This window comes from Salmo trutta, chromosome 20 (assembly GCF_901001165.1).
Source record: "Salmo trutta chromosome 20, fSalTru1.1, whole genome shotgun sequence".
Classification (NCBI taxonomy): Eukaryota; Metazoa; Chordata; class Actinopteri; order Salmoniformes; family Salmonidae; genus Salmo; species Salmo trutta.
Window position 1 is genome coordinate 35,859,763 of NC_042976.1, and position 19,496 is coordinate 35,879,258.

The 19,496-nt window shown below is 43.7% G+C and overlaps 1 protein-coding gene across 3 annotated transcripts in view; it reads left to right on the plus strand.

Moving 5' to 3' along the window:
* The window catches only part of LOC115155954 (neuronal membrane glycoprotein M6-b), a 50,061-nt gene that overhangs the window by 16,173 nt on the left and 14,392 nt on the right, over window positions 1-19,496 (plus strand). Inside the window, exon 1 of one of the 3 annotated variants that reach the window (XM_029703075.1) lies at window positions 9,877-10,336. The exons of 1 other annotated variant lie outside the window; for it this stretch is intronic. In XM_029703075.1, the coding sequence (XP_029558935.1) occupies window positions 10,288-10,336 (49 nt within the window). In that variant the 5' untranslated portion in view covers window positions 9,877-10,287. Of the gene's footprint in view, window positions 1-9,876; window positions 10,337-19,496 lie in introns of those variants that run through there. One more of the 3 variants, XM_029703077.1, reaches the window with a different exon arrangement.

Genomic DNA, 19,496 nt, shown 5'->3' on the forward strand with positions numbered 1-19,496 from the left:
GGGAGCAATTTCCAAATGCCTGAAGGTACCACGTTCATCTGTACAAACAATAGTACGCAAGTATAAACACCATGGGACCACGCAGCCATCATACCGCTCAGGAAGGAGACGCGTTCTGTCTCATAGAGATGAACGTACTTTGGTGTGAAAAGTGCAAATCGATCCCAGAACAACAGCAAAGGACCTTGTGAAAATGCTGGAGGAAACAGGTACAAAAGTATCTATATCCACAGTAAAACGAGTCCTATATCGACATAACCTGAAAGGCCGTTGAGCAAGGAAGAAGCCACTGCTCCAAAACCGCCATAAAAAAGCCAGACTACGGTTTGCAACTGCACATGGGGACAAAGTTTGTACTTTTTGGAGAAATGTCCTTTGGTCTGATGAAACAAAAATAGAACTGTTTGGCCATAATGACCATCGTTATGTTTGGAGGAAAAAGGGGGAGGCTTGCAAGCCGAAGAACACCATCCCAACAGTGAAGCACGGGGATGGCAGCATCATGTTGTGGGGGTGCTTTGCTGCAGGAGGGACTGGTGGATATATTGAAGCAACATCTCAAGACATCAGTCAGGAAGTTAAAGCTTGGTAGCAAATGGGTCTTCCAAATGGACAATGACCCCAAGCATACTTCAAAAGTTGTGGCAAAATGGCTTAAGGACAACAAAGTCAACGTATTGCAGTGGCCATCACAAAGCCCTGACCTCAATCCTATAGAAAATTGAAAAAGCATGTGCGAGCAAGGAGGCCTACAAGCCTGACTCAGTTACACCAGCTCTGTCAGGAGGAATGGGCCAAAATTCACCCAATTTATTGTGGGAAGCTTTTGGAAGGCTACCCGAAATGTTTGACCCAAGTTAAACAATTTAAAGGCAATGCTACCAAATACTAATTGAGTGTATGTAAACTTCTGACCCACTGGGAATGTGATGAAAGAAATAAAAGCTGAAATAAATCATTTTCTCTACTATTATTCTGACATTTCACATTCTTAAAATAAAGTGGTGATCCCAACTGACCTAAGACATGAAATTCTTACTTGATTAAATGTCAGGAATTGTGATAAACTGAGTTTAAATGTATTTGGCAAAGGTGTATGTAAACTTCCGACTTCAACTGTATATGTACGCAGTTATAACCCAGCCTTGTCCTGGTGGCAGCGTTAAAATGAAGACAACGTCTTGAGGCTTTCATTCTCTTCGCTATCTGCATTCTGCCCAGCCAATGGCTCTTCAAGCCTGATGGCAGTTTCCAAGGTGGAAGAGACAGGAAGCACGGGTAATATGAAACATCTGGTACTGCTCACCACAGCCAATCCCAAAGGCCCGCTGGAGGTGCCAGCTCTGGGAGTGTAAAGTCACATGAGAGGCGAAACATGGCTGCCAGGCATCCCCCAGTGTGGCTTCTCCCCTTCTCTTCTTCCTTCTCCCAGACCTAAAACGACAGCAACGCAAACATGCAATTTGAGAAGCACTGAGTCAGAGGTCCGGGGGATTATTTAGTCAAACACTAGCTAGCAATTACACCAGGCAGAGAATGTCTCCTAGACCAGAGAGAACAACACAATGAGTAGTGTGTCAAACATCAATCTAACTTCAGCAGATATGGGTTTCTAAAGAGAAGCATAGTATCTATGAAGAAGATAGCTAAGGTTAGCTAAGGTGATGAACTTTCAAACACAGCCAACATGTTGACATGGTGTCAACAACGCCTGTCAGGCTACTGGAGTTTTAAAGCACTAAATGCCTAATGTGTTGGTATGCATGAAGAGACTTGTGATGCACCACACAATGACCCTGTGGTTTGTTTGCAAGAGGTTAACAATATATCAAACTGTGGCCCCTGAAGTGTCCCCTCAAGCAGTTGAAGGAGTTTGGACATATTCCATGTGTTTTTGATCAGCATTCAAAGGCTACCACCTTGAGGTGTAAACAACATGGTGTTGCGTGAAGGGAATTTATTTCCCCAGTCCTTTAGTTGTGGATTTGTGTAAGTTTGAACTTTAGAGACCCTTGTTAAAATCTTGTCTGTCCATTTAGCATCACTTGATTCTAAATTCACTCTGTGAGGTTTTCTTTGCAAATCCTTGTATGCAATACTTTTAGTTTACAAAGTTGACTTGATCAAATCAGTTGTTATAGCCAGCATGTCAGTTTTACTGTAAGCTCAAATATTTTCATAAGTGAAGAGGTAAACAATGTTTTCAAACTATGATTGTATTTCCATTATGACCATTCAGTAGCGAGTTGTACATTTGTCCTAGCCCGTTGCCTTAATGAGGCTCATTACTGACAGAAAGCCTGTTGTTATATCCTCTTCCCTACATGAATCTCTCTGTAATGAATGAGGACAGTTGTTCTTAAACAGCAGTTTTTCAGCAATAAAAGAGAGGTATTTCCCAGAGGAGGTAGGTTCAAGGGCCTCAGACGGTACATCAGAGCATTAGAACAATGACTGGGCAACATTAGCTACACTCCTGGGGTTAATTGGAAGCATACAAGTTGAATAATGCTTTCTTAAAGACCTTAGCAAGGTCTCCTTTACATGGACATGTGGACTGCATTTTGTTATGGGTTTGGTACATACACTGAGTATTTCAAACATTAGGAACACTTTCCTAATATTGAGTGATTATTTCCCCCTTTTGTCCTCTGAACAGCCTCAATTTGTCAGGGCATAGACTCTGCAAGGAGTCAAAAGCGTTCCACAGGGATGCTGGCCCATGTCGACTCCAATGTTTCCCACAGTTGTGTCAAGTTGGGTGGATGTCCTTTGGGTGGTGGACCATTCTTGATACACATGAGCATGAAAAAAACAGCAGTGTTGTAGTTCTTGACACAAACCCATGCGCCTGGCGCCTATTACCGTACCATGTTCAAAGGCACTTAAATCTTTTGTCTTGCCCATTCACCCTCTGAAAGGCACACATCCACAATCCATGTCTCAATTGTCTCAAGGCTTAAAAATCCATCTCTAACCTGTCTCCCCTTCATCTACGTTGACTGTAGTGGGCGGCAGGTAACCCAGTGGTTAGATCTTTGGACTAGTAACCGAAAGGTTGCAAGATCGAATCCTCAAGCTGACAAGGTAAAAATCTATTGTTCTGCCCCTGAACAAGGCAGTTAACCCGATGTTCCTATGCTGTCATTGAAAATAAGAATTTGTTCTTAACTGACTTGCCTAGTTAAATAAATGAATGTAACAAATGACATCAATAAGGGATCATAGCTTTCACCTGGTCAGTCTATGTCATGGAAAGAGCATGTGTTTTTAATGTTTTGTAGACTCAATGTATGTGTGCGCTGTACACTAGGCTAACTCTAAGTGGTAGGTTGAGACTTGTTCAGCTAGATAAACTACAGGGCTCAATGTTATATGTGTTGCATTTCAACTGCCTTTGTTCTTGTGGAGCCACTCACATTAAATGGGTCAACAAACAACAGAATGGATATGCATAACAAATCAATGACATAATGGATGGTGCAGCATGCCAACCATGACGTCAGAAATATAGAGCATATTGACTTAGGAAGTCCTCCCAAAAAGTGACACAGTCTACTGTGGCGTGAAGTTATCTGGGGTTATCGCCAACCGAAGCCTGCTTCATGGTTTCCTGGCATAAAAGTCTACCAAAATGTTTGAATATTTCCACGCTGGCCTGCTACACCACATAACTCACAACTCATCAAACTTTATTTTTCCTTGTCCTGTCTGTCATAAACAAAGGACAGGATGTTCACAGCTCCCTGCGCCCCATCCCACCTTCCTTGACCCAGTCTCCAGTCCCAGTAAAAGGAGATAGTATGTTGAGTCTGAGCCTGTTCTGTTGTAAGTGTGTATGAATGAATGGTGTCGGGGCTGAGGCCATAGGCTTAAGGCTTGGGAACTCCTTGGTCCATGAGAACGCCTTCCTCTGTATGGGCCAAGCAGGGCACAGGTCTTCACGGGTGAGTGAGCACTCAGGGAGCATTCAGGGCCAGTCTCACGCCATAATGACTGAGCCACAATGACTGAGCCATAATGACTGAGCCATAATGATTGAGCCACAGTGCAGCTCCCTGCATTCTACTGTGCTTCATCAGCGTTCAGATTGTGCCCTTGACAGGGGGGCTGGTACACACTCTTAACACTGGTACTGAGTATGCAGTGACGCCCTGCTTTGTCAAGTACGGCCGACTGATCTTCTCACAGTCATTCAGGCAGTCAAAGTAGTGTTTGGGGACCTCAATGGCTATCATGTTTCAGGCAGAGATACATATTTGGTAGAGTTAAGATTGTTCTCATGGAAAGCTATCCATGTAGTCTGGTGCTTTATGAAGATAAACACACATTAACATTTCAGGCTGATGTTATATTTATATCATATCAACTTGTGCACCGCGATAGTTTGTACCATAATTACTCCAACTGTTCATTTTCTGCCTCTGAAATGTCCTGAAGTCCACAAACATGTTTGTGGTGTTAGAATACAATAAGGATAGAGACATGTGGTTTGAATGTGGAACGTAAAAGGGAGGGAGTTAATGTCTGGGAGCTGGTACTTACAGAAAAGTGCAATATCTTCACAGTCAGGGTTACACAGGCCATTCTTTTGTGTTTTTTTTCTCTTCCAAGATCTGGCCTCTTTTCTCGCTAATGTTTTCTCTGGTGGAAATAGGAATTGATTTGCTGCAGCATACCCTAGGACAATAAACATGAACTTGAGCAAATGATGTTTCCCTGTTCAGATCTTGTCTTGAGTGAAATTGGCAGTTCTTCGGAAAAATAGCATTCTGAAATGTAATTTAGATGCTTTAGAATGCGATCGTTTTGAACAGTGGCCAGAGATGTAGCGTTTTTGCATGCAAAAGTAATAAAACAATGACGATCTTTGCTGCATAACATTACATATTTAGGATGATTTATGTTAAAACAACAGTCAACTGCTGATGACCTGATTAAACAAAGCACTATTTGGCCAGGGGGAGACACACACACAGAGAGAGAGGGAGAGAGAGAGAGAGAGACTGCTTTCACATAGGATTTACGGTGGCTGTGTCCGAATAACCATACTAGTGTACTACATATTAAACTGCATACTATGTACTCATCATCGCATACTATTTAACATGTACCGTTTAGTAAATAGTATGCTGTATGCCACAGCCGCAACGCAGTATTTGACTTTATTTATTTATTTAACCTTTATTTAACTAGGCAAGTCAGTTAAGAACAAATTCTTATTTACAATGGCGGCCTACACCGGCCAATCCCGGACGACAAGAGAGACAACACAACATAAAGAGAGACCTAAGACAACAACCTAGCAAGGCAGCAACACATGACAATACAGCATGGTAGCAACACAACATGACAACAACATGGTAGCAAAACAACATGGTAGCAGCACAAAACATGGTATTGGGCACAGACAACAGCACAAAGGGCAAGAAGGTAGACACAACAATATATCACGCAAAGCAGCCACAACTGTCAGTAAGAGTGTCCATGATTGAGTCTTTGAATGAAGAGATTGAGATAAAATTGTCCAGTTTGAGTGTTTGTTGCAGCTCGTTCCGGTCGCGAGCTGCAGCGAACTGAAAAGAGGAGCAACCCAGGGATGTGTGTGCTTTGGGGACCTTTAACAGAATGTGACTGGCAGAACGGGTGTTGTATGTGGAGGATGAGGGCTGCAGTAGATATCTCAGATAGGGGGGAGTGAGGCCTAAGAGGGTTTTTATAAATAAGCATCAACCAGTGGGTCTTGCGACGGGTATACAGAGATGGCCAGTTTACAGAGGAGAATAGAGTGCAGTGATGTGTCCTATAAGGAGCATTGGTGGCAAATCTGATGTCCGAATGGTAAAGAACATCTAGCTGCTCGAGAGCACCCTTACCTGCCGATCTATAAATTATGCCTCCGTAATCTAGCATGGGTAGGATGGTCATCTGAATCAGGGTTAGTTTGGCACCTGGGGTGAAAGAGAAGCAATTACGATAGAGGAAACTCAGTCTAGATTTAGCTTTAGCCTGCAGCTTTGACATGTGCTGAGAGAAAGACAGTGTACCGTCTAGCCATACTCCCAAGTACTTGTATCAGGTGACTACCTCAAGCTCTGAACCCTCAGAGGTAGTAAACACACCTGTGAGGAGAGGGGCATTCTTCATACCAAACCACATGACCTTTGTTTTGGAGGTGTTCAGAACAAGGCTAAGGGTAGAGAAAGTGCTGAAACATATATCAATTAAATTAAGTAACCTAGTATACACACCAAAATTTTTCAAAAGTTCAAATCAAAAGGTTATTGCACAGTCGAGTGCATCGCAAATTCAGAACCGCTGGATAGCAACATAATAAACTAAAGAACTGATCATTGGGAAGGAGATCAGAATGACTGCTTAGGCTTGATCCATAAATTACATAATTAAATAGGTAGCTTAGCCTACAAAACTAAAACAATCCATATGTTCAAATAAAATACTATAAAACTATAATTTTTTCGCATACTCAAACGGCCTACTATTTAGGACGTAAGTATGGGTATTTGGACACGGCCGGTATGTTGCCTTTATTTCACACAGACCTATTTTTACCTCATTCTTGTGCCGGGAAGGAGCAAGAGGCATTCAACTTGGACCCTGTGATTGCAACTGTTGTCACGATAACCTGAAAGCTAGCAGCTTGCCATACATAGCCTACTTGTAAATAATTTGTAAATAATGACCTTATTTTTTCCTGTTGGCTACTCAAAACGTTGTTGGATAGCCTATGTTATGGTAATTATACGAGCTGGTTAGGCAAATAAATCCATTATTAATTTGTTTATACACTATGCAGGTCTTAAGAAACATTAAAAGACTAATCAAATGTATTTTCAAAAGAACAGAATAGTGTATTTTGAGTTTATTATGTTACTGGTCTGCTGCACCATGCAAATGAAATCAATAGTTATGTTTTTTAAACAGACAAGAGACACACTTAGCCTACATTCCACTGCCCTGATCACGATCAACACACATATGGCCTATATTTTATTGTAAGAATTAATATAAAGGAATATAACAGAAGAAAATTGAAATCCTATTTATTGAACACATTCTAACTTGAATGTCAAGAACATGTGGAACCGTGGTCATGTGACAAAAAAAGTTGTATTTTGAAACAGAGCCCATGTCCTCATTTGTAGGATGATTTCAGAAAGTTGCTTTTTTGATCCACGTTGGATGTGATCACATCGCACACTGTCTCATCTTTGAAACTCCCCAACAGTTATTTTGGCTGAAGACAGCCTACTGATTTGTAGTTTAAGTTAGAAATGTATGCATATTAACCCATCATGTATTTGCTAAATATAAGGGCCTTTAGATATTTACCTGTCAAAGTAAAAAATAAAAAATAAAATGAAATGGCAGTGTGCATTTCCCCAGGCTAAATGCCAAAACATTTCTGTGACAACTGACGCAAACATTTCAAGGACAGAACTGTACATACATTTAAATGGTGCGAGAAAAAAAATTCTGTGAAGCTTTGTGGTTGACAAGGACAAGTAGAATGTTCATAATTCAATATGTGCCAAAGACGGTAAGATGAAAGGCGACGTTTATGCTGAGGGGTTGGCGAGACTTTTAAATACATTACCTCAATCATGGCTGGGTCGGTTGGCGGAAAATAAAAGTACAAGCTTTGTTGCTGGCAATTCCTTTCAGATATAAAGAAAAGGTGTCAAAACGTTGGTGGCATGGTAAAGTTGGCGGAAAAAAACAACTTGGTATGAAAGGTATAAGAGAGAGTGAAGGAGATGAATTCTCATGGGGAGTTCTACTGCATCTCCAAAAGAGAGAACTGAACTCTATCTCTTGGCCAGAGAAAGGAGAGCTGACTGTGGACAGGGAGGGACATGATTGTCATCATCATTCATTTGTTCGCTCTGCAGTTCTCACAATCTATTTAATTGGATAATTACAAGTTTCACCATAATGCCAAGCCTCAAATGAACCACTTATATCAATTAGCATCAAGTCACATCCAAATCACCACAGAGCTACATCTTTGTCATCCTCACATGTAAAGTGCAAACCTGCATTTCTATCTTATGAGATTTTGCTCATGAAGAATTAGCTTTAGATGTAGTTAGCCATACTCATGTTCTGACAGTTGTTTTTCTTCTTCAAACGATGACGTCAACTCTTTAGGTTTTATAGGGGAGATAAATGAAAAAGCTTGCAGATCTGTGCAGCCTAGCGTTTGTTGTTGTGAGACCCCTGCTAAGTTCACTTCCCTGACCCCTGAGGCTCCCCTCTCCTCTTCTCTCCCACTGCTCCCCCTCCTCTCTGTGGTGTGGAATCCGTGAGAAGACCCCACTTTACCAGCACTCCAGCAGCAGGGCTCCACACTCAAAGATGACTCTCTCATTAGCATGCCTCAGGACTCTCCCCAGACCCAGACCGATTAAGATAAACAAACACAGCCTCTCTCCAAGACTCCTCTCTCTGTCTCTATATGTCCCGGTCATCTCTCTTGTTGTCTCCTTGTCTCTCTATCTCTGTCCCTGTCTGTCTCTTGTCATCTCTCCTGTTGTCTCCTTGTCTCTCTGTCTCTGTCCCTGTCTGTCTCTGGTCATCTCTCCTGTTGTCTCCTTGTTTCTCTATCTCTGTCCCTGTCTGTCTCTGGCCATCTCTCTTGTTGTCTCCTTGTCTCTCTATCTCTGTGTCTGGCTGCTGTCACTCTGTTGTCTCTCTGTTCCTATCTCTAGCTGTCTTTCTGTTTCTATCTCTATCAGTCTCTCTGTTCCTATCTCTAGCTGTCTTTCTGTTTCTATCTCTATCTGTCTCTGTTTCTATCTCTATCTGTCTCTCTGTTTCTATCTCTATCTGTCTCTCTGTTTCTATCTCTATCTGTCTCTCTGTTTCTATCTCTATTTGTTTCTCGGTTTCTATCTCTATCTGTCTTTCTGTTTCTATCTCTATCTGTCTTTCTGTTTCTATCTCTATTTGTTTCTCGGTTTCTATCTCTATCTGTCTTTCTGTTTCTATCTCTATCTGTCTTTCTGTTTCTATCTCTATCTGTCTCTCTGTTTTTATCTCTATCTGTCTCTGTTTCTATCGCTATCTGTCTCTGTTTCTACTTCTGTTTCTCTCCGTTTCTATCTCTCTGTATTTCTGTTTTTATCTCTATCTGTCTCTGTTTCTTTCTCCAGCTGAGTCTTTTCTTTCCCTCTCTGTTTCTCCCTCTCATAATTTCAGGCATCCTTTCTCAGCCTCTTCTTCACTTCTCTCTCTCTCCTTCTATTTCCTAATGCCTCTACAGTTCTCATGTTTTTTTCTTTCTCTTTCGCCCATTTTCTCCCGGGATTTCCTCTTTCACCCGTACAAACACCGGAGATGTTCCTTGTGCTTGTTCGGAGGAGAGGGAGCATCCACCTTTTCTTGTGTGCTTTTATGTGGTTGTTAAAAGTTACAAGATGGAGGGGAGACAGCGTTCAGAGGTTGTGAATGTATGCCACGGGAGCAGGGGGCATATGGTGCAAATCAGCGGCCTGCCCCTCTCCCCCAAACTCCCACCCTCCCCCTTTAACTGTGGTCGGATGGGAAAGAGAGGCTGGAGATTGTGTGCTGACATGCATTCTCCCCCATTCTCTCCCAGCAGCACACAAAACAGAGTGGGGCTTTCATCCAGTGGAGCCCCCCCAGCAGCCAAGGGAGGGGGTCCCTACTCTCCCACACACATCTACTCCTGTGATGTAACCAGTCCATTCTTACCAGGCAGGCAGGGCAAGCAGCCCCCTAATTGTCATTCATGATGCGCCTCCCTGAGCCCGAGACGCCTCAGAGGAGGGAGTGTCTATGTGGGTTGAGCAGGGGGGGTCGATGTGTGTGTGAGTGAGGTGTATGGTTGATGCGACAAGTAGTTCCATAGCTACACAGACTAAATGACCAAACAGTCAGTGTAAATAAAGCAGACTTCCTGGGAAAGTGGAATCTCAAGAGACGTATGGTGGAGCATCAAGCTAGCTGGCAGCATTGCTTCTGGACCTCTAAGCTACAACCAAATATCATCCGACAAGACCTCTGCATCTTGGAAAGGAACTGTGATATACTCGGAAGCTGTGCTTCAGTCAGGGCAGCACGAGAGAGAGAGAGAGAGCAAGGAGCGAGGGAACGTGCAAGAGAGAGAGAGAGAGAGAGAGAGAGAGGGAGGGAGAAAAAAGAGAGCGCGAGAGTGAGTGGAGGAGAGCAAGCGAGCGAGGGAGAGATAGGAGAAAATTCTGCTGAAAGGAAGCATTTTTGGTGGATGGGATAAAAGCAACCATGGAAACTACATCAGAAGAGAACCAAGAGCAGAGCCAGGAGAAAAAAGGTACCAGAATGAACAGTAACAAAAGAGACGTTTAACTCTTCTCACCACCTTGTTTACTGGGGCTTTAGCCTACTTGAGGCTGCTTGGGTTCACTCCACACAATAGCAGGATAGACTGCTCAGCAGGGGGCTCCATTCACACGCTCGATATCTCATCGCTCCGCTTTAAGCAATTGCAATCGCTCTCCGTTTTCCTTCATTTAGTACAGTCGACGATGTGATGGTTGTGTGTGGCGTTGTATTTCCGTGTGTACGTCTGCTGGACAATCCACAGTAGATGACCCATGCTATATGTAGGATATGAAGAATATGTGAGAGGCTGTTGCAAGTGTATTAGTAAGGCGTTGACTGCTTGGTTTTCTGTGTCGGTGTCTCTGTCTCTCAACGTGTGGTGGATGGTGTATCTTATGTTGCTGTTGTCGTTGGCATTATTGGTCCCCTTATGAAGGACCTATTTCATGCCTCATCATAAGTGAACATTTATTACTCTACTGCGAGAATTGGATGTTATTGGTGGGTCGATGTTAATTAGGTTGATGAGAGAGAGAGAGAGAGAGAGTGTGTGTGTGAGGGATGTGGGGATCAAGACAAAGAGACAAGCACATCATCAGTCCCATACACAGCGCTACAGATTAATCACTCCTCTGGGGCTGGCTGATCTGTCGACACCACACACACGCACACGCAAACATGCATGCACACAACTTGTAGACATTCTCACACACACACACACACACACACACACACACACACACACACACACACACACACACACACACACACACAATCACGTCTTCAGGAATCAGTTGCAGGTCAGGGTTATATTGATTTGTCTCCTCTTTCTTCTGGTTCTCCCCCAAGAGAAAAGGCTACCGTTTCATATCAAAGCACACAAATGATGTGTGTTTTTATGTCATTCATGTTAGATGTATTGAACAGTAATCAAATACAACAAAGGTAGATGGGATGTTGATTTATTGGTCATTATAGCAACCTTTATTTGTTGGAATGATTATGTTTTGTTAGTACCGGCTCACATTTCTCTCTGATGAGGTGGACAGTTCTAGCAGGATTGTTGCTTTGGAGCATTGGCTGTTTTCCAGAGTTAAAGCTTTTGACAAGACCAGAGTGGATTTACCAACGCACTCAGTTTGTCACTACCTTTGTTTACAATGCCTTCGGAAAAAATTCAGACCCCTTGCCTTTTTCACATTTTGTTACGTTACAGACTTATTCTAACATTTATAAAAATAAAAATAAATCCTCATCAATACAATACCCCATAATGACAAAGAAAAAACTGTTTCCCATTTACATAAGTATTCAGACCCTTTACTCAGTACTTTGTTGAAGCACCTTTGGCAGCGATTACAGCCTCGAGTCTTCTTGGGTATGACGCTACAAGCTTGGCACACCTGTATTAGGTATCTTCTCTGCAGATCCTCTCAAGCTTTGTCAGGTTGGATGGGGAGCGTCGCAGCACAGCTATTTTCAGGTCTCTCCAGAGATGTTCGATCCGGTTCAAGACCAGGCTCTGGCTGGACTACTCAAGGACATTCAGAGACTTGTCCCCAAAGCCACCCCTGCATTGTCTTGGCTGTGTGCTTATGTTCGTTGTCCTGTTGGAAGGTGAACCTTTGTCCCAGTCTGAGGTCCTGAGTTCTCTGGAGCAGGTTTTCATCAAATATTTCTCTGTACTTTGCTCAGTCTCCCTGTCCCTGCGGCTGAAAAACATCCCTGCAGCATGATGCTGCCACCACCATGCTTCACAGTAGGGATGGTGCCAAGTTTCCTCCAGATGTGACGCTTGGCATTCAGGCCAAAGAGTTCAATCTTGGTTTCATCAGACCAGAGAATTCTGTTTCTCATGGTCTGAGAGTCCTTTAGGTGCCTTTTGGAAAACACCAAGCGGGCTGTCATGTGCCTTTCACTGAGGAGTGGCTTCCGTCTGGCCACTCACCCATAATGGCCTGATTGGTGGAGTGCTGCAGAGATGTTTGTCCTTCTGGAAGATTCTCACATCTCCATAGAGGAACTCTGGAGCTCTGTCAGAGTGATCATCTGGTTCCTGGTCACCTCCCTGACCAAGGCCCTTCTCCCCCGATTGCTCATATTGGCCGGGCAGACAGCTCTAGGAAGAGTCTTGGTGGTTCCAAACTTCTTCCATTTAAGAAGGATGGAGGCCACTGCGTTCTTGGGGACCTTCAATGCTGCAAATATTTGTTGGTACTCTTCCCCAGATCTGCCTCGACACAATTCTGTCTCAGAGCTCTACAGACAACTCCTTCAACCTCATGGCTTGGTTTTTGCTCTGCCATGCACTGTCAACTGTGGGACCTTATATGGGCAGGTGTGTGCCTTTCCAAATCATGTCCAATCTATTCAATCTACCACAGGTGAACTCCAATCAAGAAACAGGATGCACCTGAGCATAATTTCGAAGTCTCATAGCAAAGAGTCTGAATACTTATATAAATAAAAGTTATTTCTGTTTTTTATTTCAAATAAATTAGCAAACATTTCTGAAAACCTGTTTTTGCTTTGTCATTATGTGGTATTGTGTGTAGATTGTTGAGAAATTTAACAAAATCTAGAAAAAGGGAAGGGGTCTGAATTCTTTCCGAATGCACTGTATACCTGAAGATGTCATATCACACACACACACAAACTAACAAACAAACACACACAAATCTCAATCTAACATTATGTCATTATGAATTACAGTCAACAGCAGTCTGAACAGGCAACCCCAGTCATGGGCGAGCGTTAGCCGGCGTAACATTTCTTTGCTCTTCAACACAAGTAAACAATACGATCCTTTGATGTGTGAGCGAAGTTAGACCTCTTCGTCCCTAGAGAATGATCACTGTTGTCTTTCTAACTGCTGATCTACCTCGTGTCTAGGAGTGTGGAAAATCCTTATGCCTCATAAATAGTATTTTGGCCGCGCCTCAGTGAGTGGAGCAACAAGCAACAACACTTAGTCCTCGCAGCAACCAGGGCACATCTGTTAATAATGAAGATAGATGGCAGATTAGGCCGGAGAGCTGTTATTAGCTTCTCAGTGCTGCTCCGTGCTGCCACGCTGACTGGAACTTTGTGTCCCCTTTACGTATTTCGCTAGAGGGCTGTGGTGTGTGTGCTCATATAGAGCAGAAGTTCATTTAAGAGGAGAGAAATGGGAGGACGTCCAACATGCTGTGTTTCTGTTTTTATTTTGTCGTTTGTTTTTTCTGTTGGCAGCTTCTACCTGGAGACTTCAGTAGGAAAAAACAACCCAACACATGTCAAATGGCATAACTGTCCTGACTGTAAATCACATCTCTATAGTATTAATAGGGAGCCAGGAAGCTACAAAGCATTTCATATGTACTGAACAAAAATATAAATGCAACATGCAAAAATTTCAAATTTCATATAAGGAAATCAGTCAATTTAAATCAATTAATCGGGCCCTAATCTATGGATTTCACATGGCTGGGACTACAGATATGCATCTGTTGGTCACAGATACCTTAAAAAAAAAGATACGGGCATGGATCAGAAAACCAGTCAGTATCTGGTGTGACCACGATTTGCCTCATGCAGCGCGACACCGTCTCATTTAGAGTTGATCAGGCTGTTGATTGCGGGCTGTGGAATGTTGTCCAACTCCTCTTCAATGGCTGTGCAAAGTTGCTGGATATTAGTGGGAACTGGAACACTCTGTCGTACATGTCGATCAAGAGGATCCCAAACATGCTCAATTGGTGACATGTCTGGGGGGTATGCGGGCCTTGGAATAACTGGGACATTTTCAGCTTCCGGGAATGGTTTACAGATCCTTGCGACATAGGGCCGTGCATTGCTGAAACATGTGGTGATGGCACGACAACGGGCCTGAGGATCTCGTCACGGTATCTTTTTGCATTCAAATTACCATTGATAAAATGCAATTGTGTTCGTTGTCCATAGCTTATGCCTGCCCGTACCATAACCCCACCGCCACCATGGGGCACTCTGTTCATAACGTTGAGATCAGCAAACTGCTCGCCCACACAACGCCATACACATGGTCTGTGGTTGTGAGGCCAGTTTGATGTACTGCCAAATTCTCTAAAACAATATTGGAGGCAGCTTATGGTAGAGAAATTAACATTTCATTTTCTGGCAACAGTTCTGGTGGACAGTCATGCAGTCAGCATGCAAATTGCACACTCCCTTAAAACTGCACATTTTAGGGTAGCCTTTTATTGTCCCCATCACAAGGTGCACCTGTGTAATGATCATGCTGTTTAATCAGCTTCTTGATATGCCACACCTGTCAGGTGGATGGATTATCTTGGCAAAGCACAAATTTGTTCACAAAATTTCAGAGAAATAAGCTTTTTGTGCGTGTAGAACATTTCTGGGATCTTTTCAGCTCATAAAACATGGAACCAACACTTTACATGTTGCATTTATATTTTGGTTCACTGTACAATGGAAGTGTTTTTTCTCATGTAATAGCTACCTGTCTGCAGTTATAGAATCCCCATACAATAATGAGAACAGCTGTTATGATCTGCATTGCTCAGCCTAAAGATTAGAGATTTTTCTGGTGGGCTTTATTCGGACAGCCTCAGTTCCACGGTTCCCACAGAGGGTCCCAGGCAGCTGTTGGGGATTGAGAGGGTCTGAGTGGGGGCTGTGTGGTGGTGTTGACAGGCTGTGGTGGGTCACGTGACAGCTGGTGTTGAGGGATGGACGGGCATGAGGAAGCAGCCCCAGCTGTGGATGTGGAAGGGAGTGGAGTCCATGGAGGGGTCTGAAGCTAGAAACATGGGGATGAGCTACAGCAGCAGGGTTAGAGGTCAACCCCCTCCCCCACCCCCACCTTCCATATCACTTTCTCTCTCTTTCGCTCTCTCGCTCTCTTTTACACACAAATGCACATAATTTCTCTCTCCTATTTCTCTATCTATCTCTAATCCTAGTCTCTTTTTCTCGTCTTCGCTCTCTCTCTCTCTCTCTCTCTCGCTCTCTCTCTCTGGACAGTCTGCTTTCTCCATGTCTCTCCTAATGAGCCATCTGATTGACACAGGGGATGATTCCTGTTTGTCTTGTCAGATGCCCAGATCAACAGGATGCTTCTGGAGTGTGAAGTGGGCTGCCACCCATCTCCTCCAGCGCGCTTTGTGGCCGGCGCAATGCATGCTGGGCGGACAGGATGGAGCTCTGTGGTTGGCCTGCCCTGTGCTCCTGTCCAAACTAAGAGGCTGGAAGAGCAGGGCCCTGGACCAGAGCTGCTCTGAATGAGCCTTCTCCATTGAGACTGCAGCTTGACGGATAGTCTGGGGCTACACACACTGGCTCTTTGTGTCAGGGCTCTTTTGACTGCTGTTCATACGGCAGTCTCTCTCTGTCTCTCTGGCTCAATCTCTCTTTGTGTTTCTGACTCAGTCTCTATAGCATGACCAGAGTAATGAGAGACTCAACAGTTTGGCATGGTGTGACTGCAGATGGTCACAGTTGTTCTGTTTTCACTTTTCACATCCCTCCTTGTCTCTCTATTTGTCTGTCTCTCAGAATACTTCTTTCCGTCTCTGTCTCTCGCTCTCTCGCCGACTTAACATCAGCCTCTGTCCCTCTTTCTGCCTCTCTCTCTCTCCCTTCTCTCTCTCTCCCTTCCCTCTCTCTCTCTCTCTGTCTGTTTCTGCCTCTTTCTCAGTCTCTTTCTCAGTCTCTCTCCCTCTGTCTCTCCCTCCCTCACCCTCTCTGTCTTTTCAATCAGGAGGGAGGGGATGAGTGGAGGGAGAGTTACGTTAGTGGTTTAACCGGGATATCGGTCAGGCTCTATGAGCATGTGAATGTCATCAAAGAGAAGAGGGCCAATTAGATTTTCATTTGGAACAGTTCTCTATTCGGATTATGCCACGAGGCTCCATCTTGTGTGTGATTACGTGTGTGTGTCACCCAGAGAGAGAGAGAGAGTCAACAAATCCCCTTCTCTCTCCCTGAGGAGGACTTTACTACAGAAATCAAGGCCTGTAATATCCTGTAATATTTGGTGTACTATAAAGGCCTGGATTTATAGAGAAGAGGTTTATAGAGAATCCTCTGATCTGACTTGTGTGTCAGGTTTAGCCAGCATAAAGGGTTTGTGTGTTGTTTCTGATCTAGTCCCTGGTGCCAGGCCACTACCTGTTGATGGCCAACATGTTCTTACACTGTACATCACTCCTCTCACAACCGTATACCCGTTTACTCTCACCCCTCTACAGAAGCTCTCTAGTGAAAACGTTGTTTCAATATCATCGTTGATGAAGTTGTAATTTGCAAGTGGTGAATGGGAGAGCAAATAAGCCTAAGGGCTCCGTTGAATCCGTATCGCGGAAATTCTGTGTTGCAGCGCAATTGAAATTTAAAGGCAATGTTCCCGCAGTAGTGGAGGCTTAACTTCCGCTAAACGCTGCCAATGTCAGCTCAATAGGAAATGACCGTATACATTTTACCGCGCTTTCTGTAACGCTCCAGTAATGCAGATTGATTAGAGCCCTGATTGAATAGAGCCCTAGACTGCGATGGCAAAAACAGGGACTGAGTATTGTCTAGTGGCCCTGGAGACCTTAGTTATTGTTCTGACGCTACAGTGTTTCTCACAGTCTGATATTTGGACAAGAATAGCTACAGGGCTAACACTGCTCTTGTCCTATAGTGTACTATCTACACACGGAAAGACTACCACACTATGTATGTGTGTGAGAGAGACTGTGCTTACTGCCCATCACTGTGTTAAACCACTTACCCATAGGGGACCTCCTATCTCACATCCATAATCAGTATCGGATATTATTACTCCCCTGCACTGAATGAGTCTCTGCAGAGATGAGAAGAGATAAGAAGAGATTAATACCACATAATGCAAACATGATGCATGATGGTCAATCCAGACAGCCCTCTCTATGGTCCTTTGTGAAGGACCCATTGAGGATCTGCGTAGGCGATAGATTATGTTTTTTCAATTTCCTCCGACTCATGCACCAAAGAATAAGTCCTTTATAGTGGTTCTATGTAAATAGAGTGGTATTATTGTGGTGGTTAAACGCTAAACCATGTCAGCGGGCCTGTCTTGGTGCCAGTGTTGTTTCAGGGTTAGGGTTAGACGTAACACACAATCCAGCCTACAGCATGGCGAATGTTACTCCAGCTGAGAAAACACCACCTCCGATTTATAGAGTAATTAAACACAGCACCTTAGGAGAGAGGCACAAAGCTTCTCCATGAAGAGAGAAGGACCGTTGTGTGTGTGAGGAGTGGTGTTTAACAGCACTCCAAGGTGTAATAGCATCACAGTCAGTGTTGAGGGGACAGAGAGAGGTCGCATGACAGCATACTGTGGTACAGTGGAGTACAGTACAATAGCTTTCCAGTTTAACTAATGTGTTCTGGGAATTGAAAGCAGGCCAGGTCAGGCCATTGTTGTTAAAGGACCTCTTATCAAATGGATGGTAAATTGATTGGATTTGTGGCCTTTAATCACCGATGCCCCCCCCTTCTCGCTCTCTCTGTCTCTCTCTCTCAATTAAATTTCAATTCAAGGGGCTTTATTGGCATGGGAAACATGTTTACATTTTTCCTATTTTGTTGCCATACAACCTGGAATTAAAATAAGATTTTTGGGGGTTTGTATCATTTCATTTACACAACATGCCTACCACTTTGAAGATGCAAAATATTTTTGATTGTGAAATTAAACAATAAATAAGACAGACAAAAAAAACTTGAGTGTGCATAACTATTCACCCCCCAAAGTCAATACTTTAAAGAGCCACCTTTTGCAGTAATTACAGCTGCAAGTCTCTTGGGATATGTCTCTATAAGCCTGGCACATCTAGCCACTGGGATTTTTGTCCATTCTTCAAGGCAGAACTGCTCCAGCTCCTTCAGGTTGGATGGGTTCCGCTGGTGTACAGCAATCTTTAAGTCATACCACAGATTCTCAATTGGATTGAGGTCTGGGCTTTGACTTGGCCATTCCAAGACATTTAAATGTTTCCCCGTAAACCACTCGAGTGTTGCTTTAGCAGTATGCTTAGGGTCATTATCCTGCTGGAAGGTGAATCCCCCTTCCCAGTCTCAAATCTCTGGAAGACTGAAACAGGTATCCCTCAAGAATTTCCCTATATTTAGCGCCATCCATCATTCCTTCAATTCTGACCAGTTTCTCAGCCCCTGCTGATGAAAAACATCCCCATATCATGATCCTGCCACCACCTGTCACGACCGTCGTATGAATAATTGGACCAAGGCGCAGCGTGAGTAGAGTTCCACATTTTAATGATAGTGACATTTCCAAAACAACAAAGATATAACGATCATGAAATACGTAGCGCACATAGGCACTCATACAAAACAATATCCCCCCTAGCAGGTGGGAAAAAGGACACACTAAGTATTAGAGATAACGATATTCAGCTGCCTCTAATTGGGAACCATACACACACACCAACATAGAAATATAATACCTAGAAACCCCCCTAGTCATGCTCTGACCTAAAACACCATAGAGAACCCCGAGGGCTCTCTATGGTCAGGGCGTGAAACCACCATGCTTCACTGTGGGGATGGTGTTCTCGTGGGGATGAGAGATGTTGGGTTTGCGCCAGACATAGCGTTTTCCTTGATGGCCAAAAAGCTACATTTTTGTCTCATCTGACAAGAGTACCTTCTTCCATATGTGTGGGGAGTCTCCCACATGCCTTTTGGCAAACACCAAACGTGTTTGCTTATTTTTATCTTTAAGCAATGGCTTTTTTTCTGGCCACTCTTCAGTAAAGCCCAGCTCTGTGGAGTGTACTGCTTAAAGTGGTCCTATGGACAGATACTCCAATCTCAGCTGTGGAGCTTTGCAGGGTTATCTTTGGTCTCTTTGTTTCTTCTCTGATTAATGCCCTCCTTGCCTGGTCCATGAGTTTTGGTGGGTGGCCCTCTCTTGGCAGGTTTGTTGTGGTGCCATATTCTTTCCATTTTTTAATAATGGATTTAATGGTGCTGTGTGGGATGTTCAAAGTTTTGGATATTTTTTTATAACCCAACCCTGATCTGTACTTCTCCACAACTTTGTCCCTGACCTGTTCGAAGACCTCCTTGGTCTTCATGGTGCCACTTGCTTGATGGTGCCCCTTGTTAAATGGTGTTGC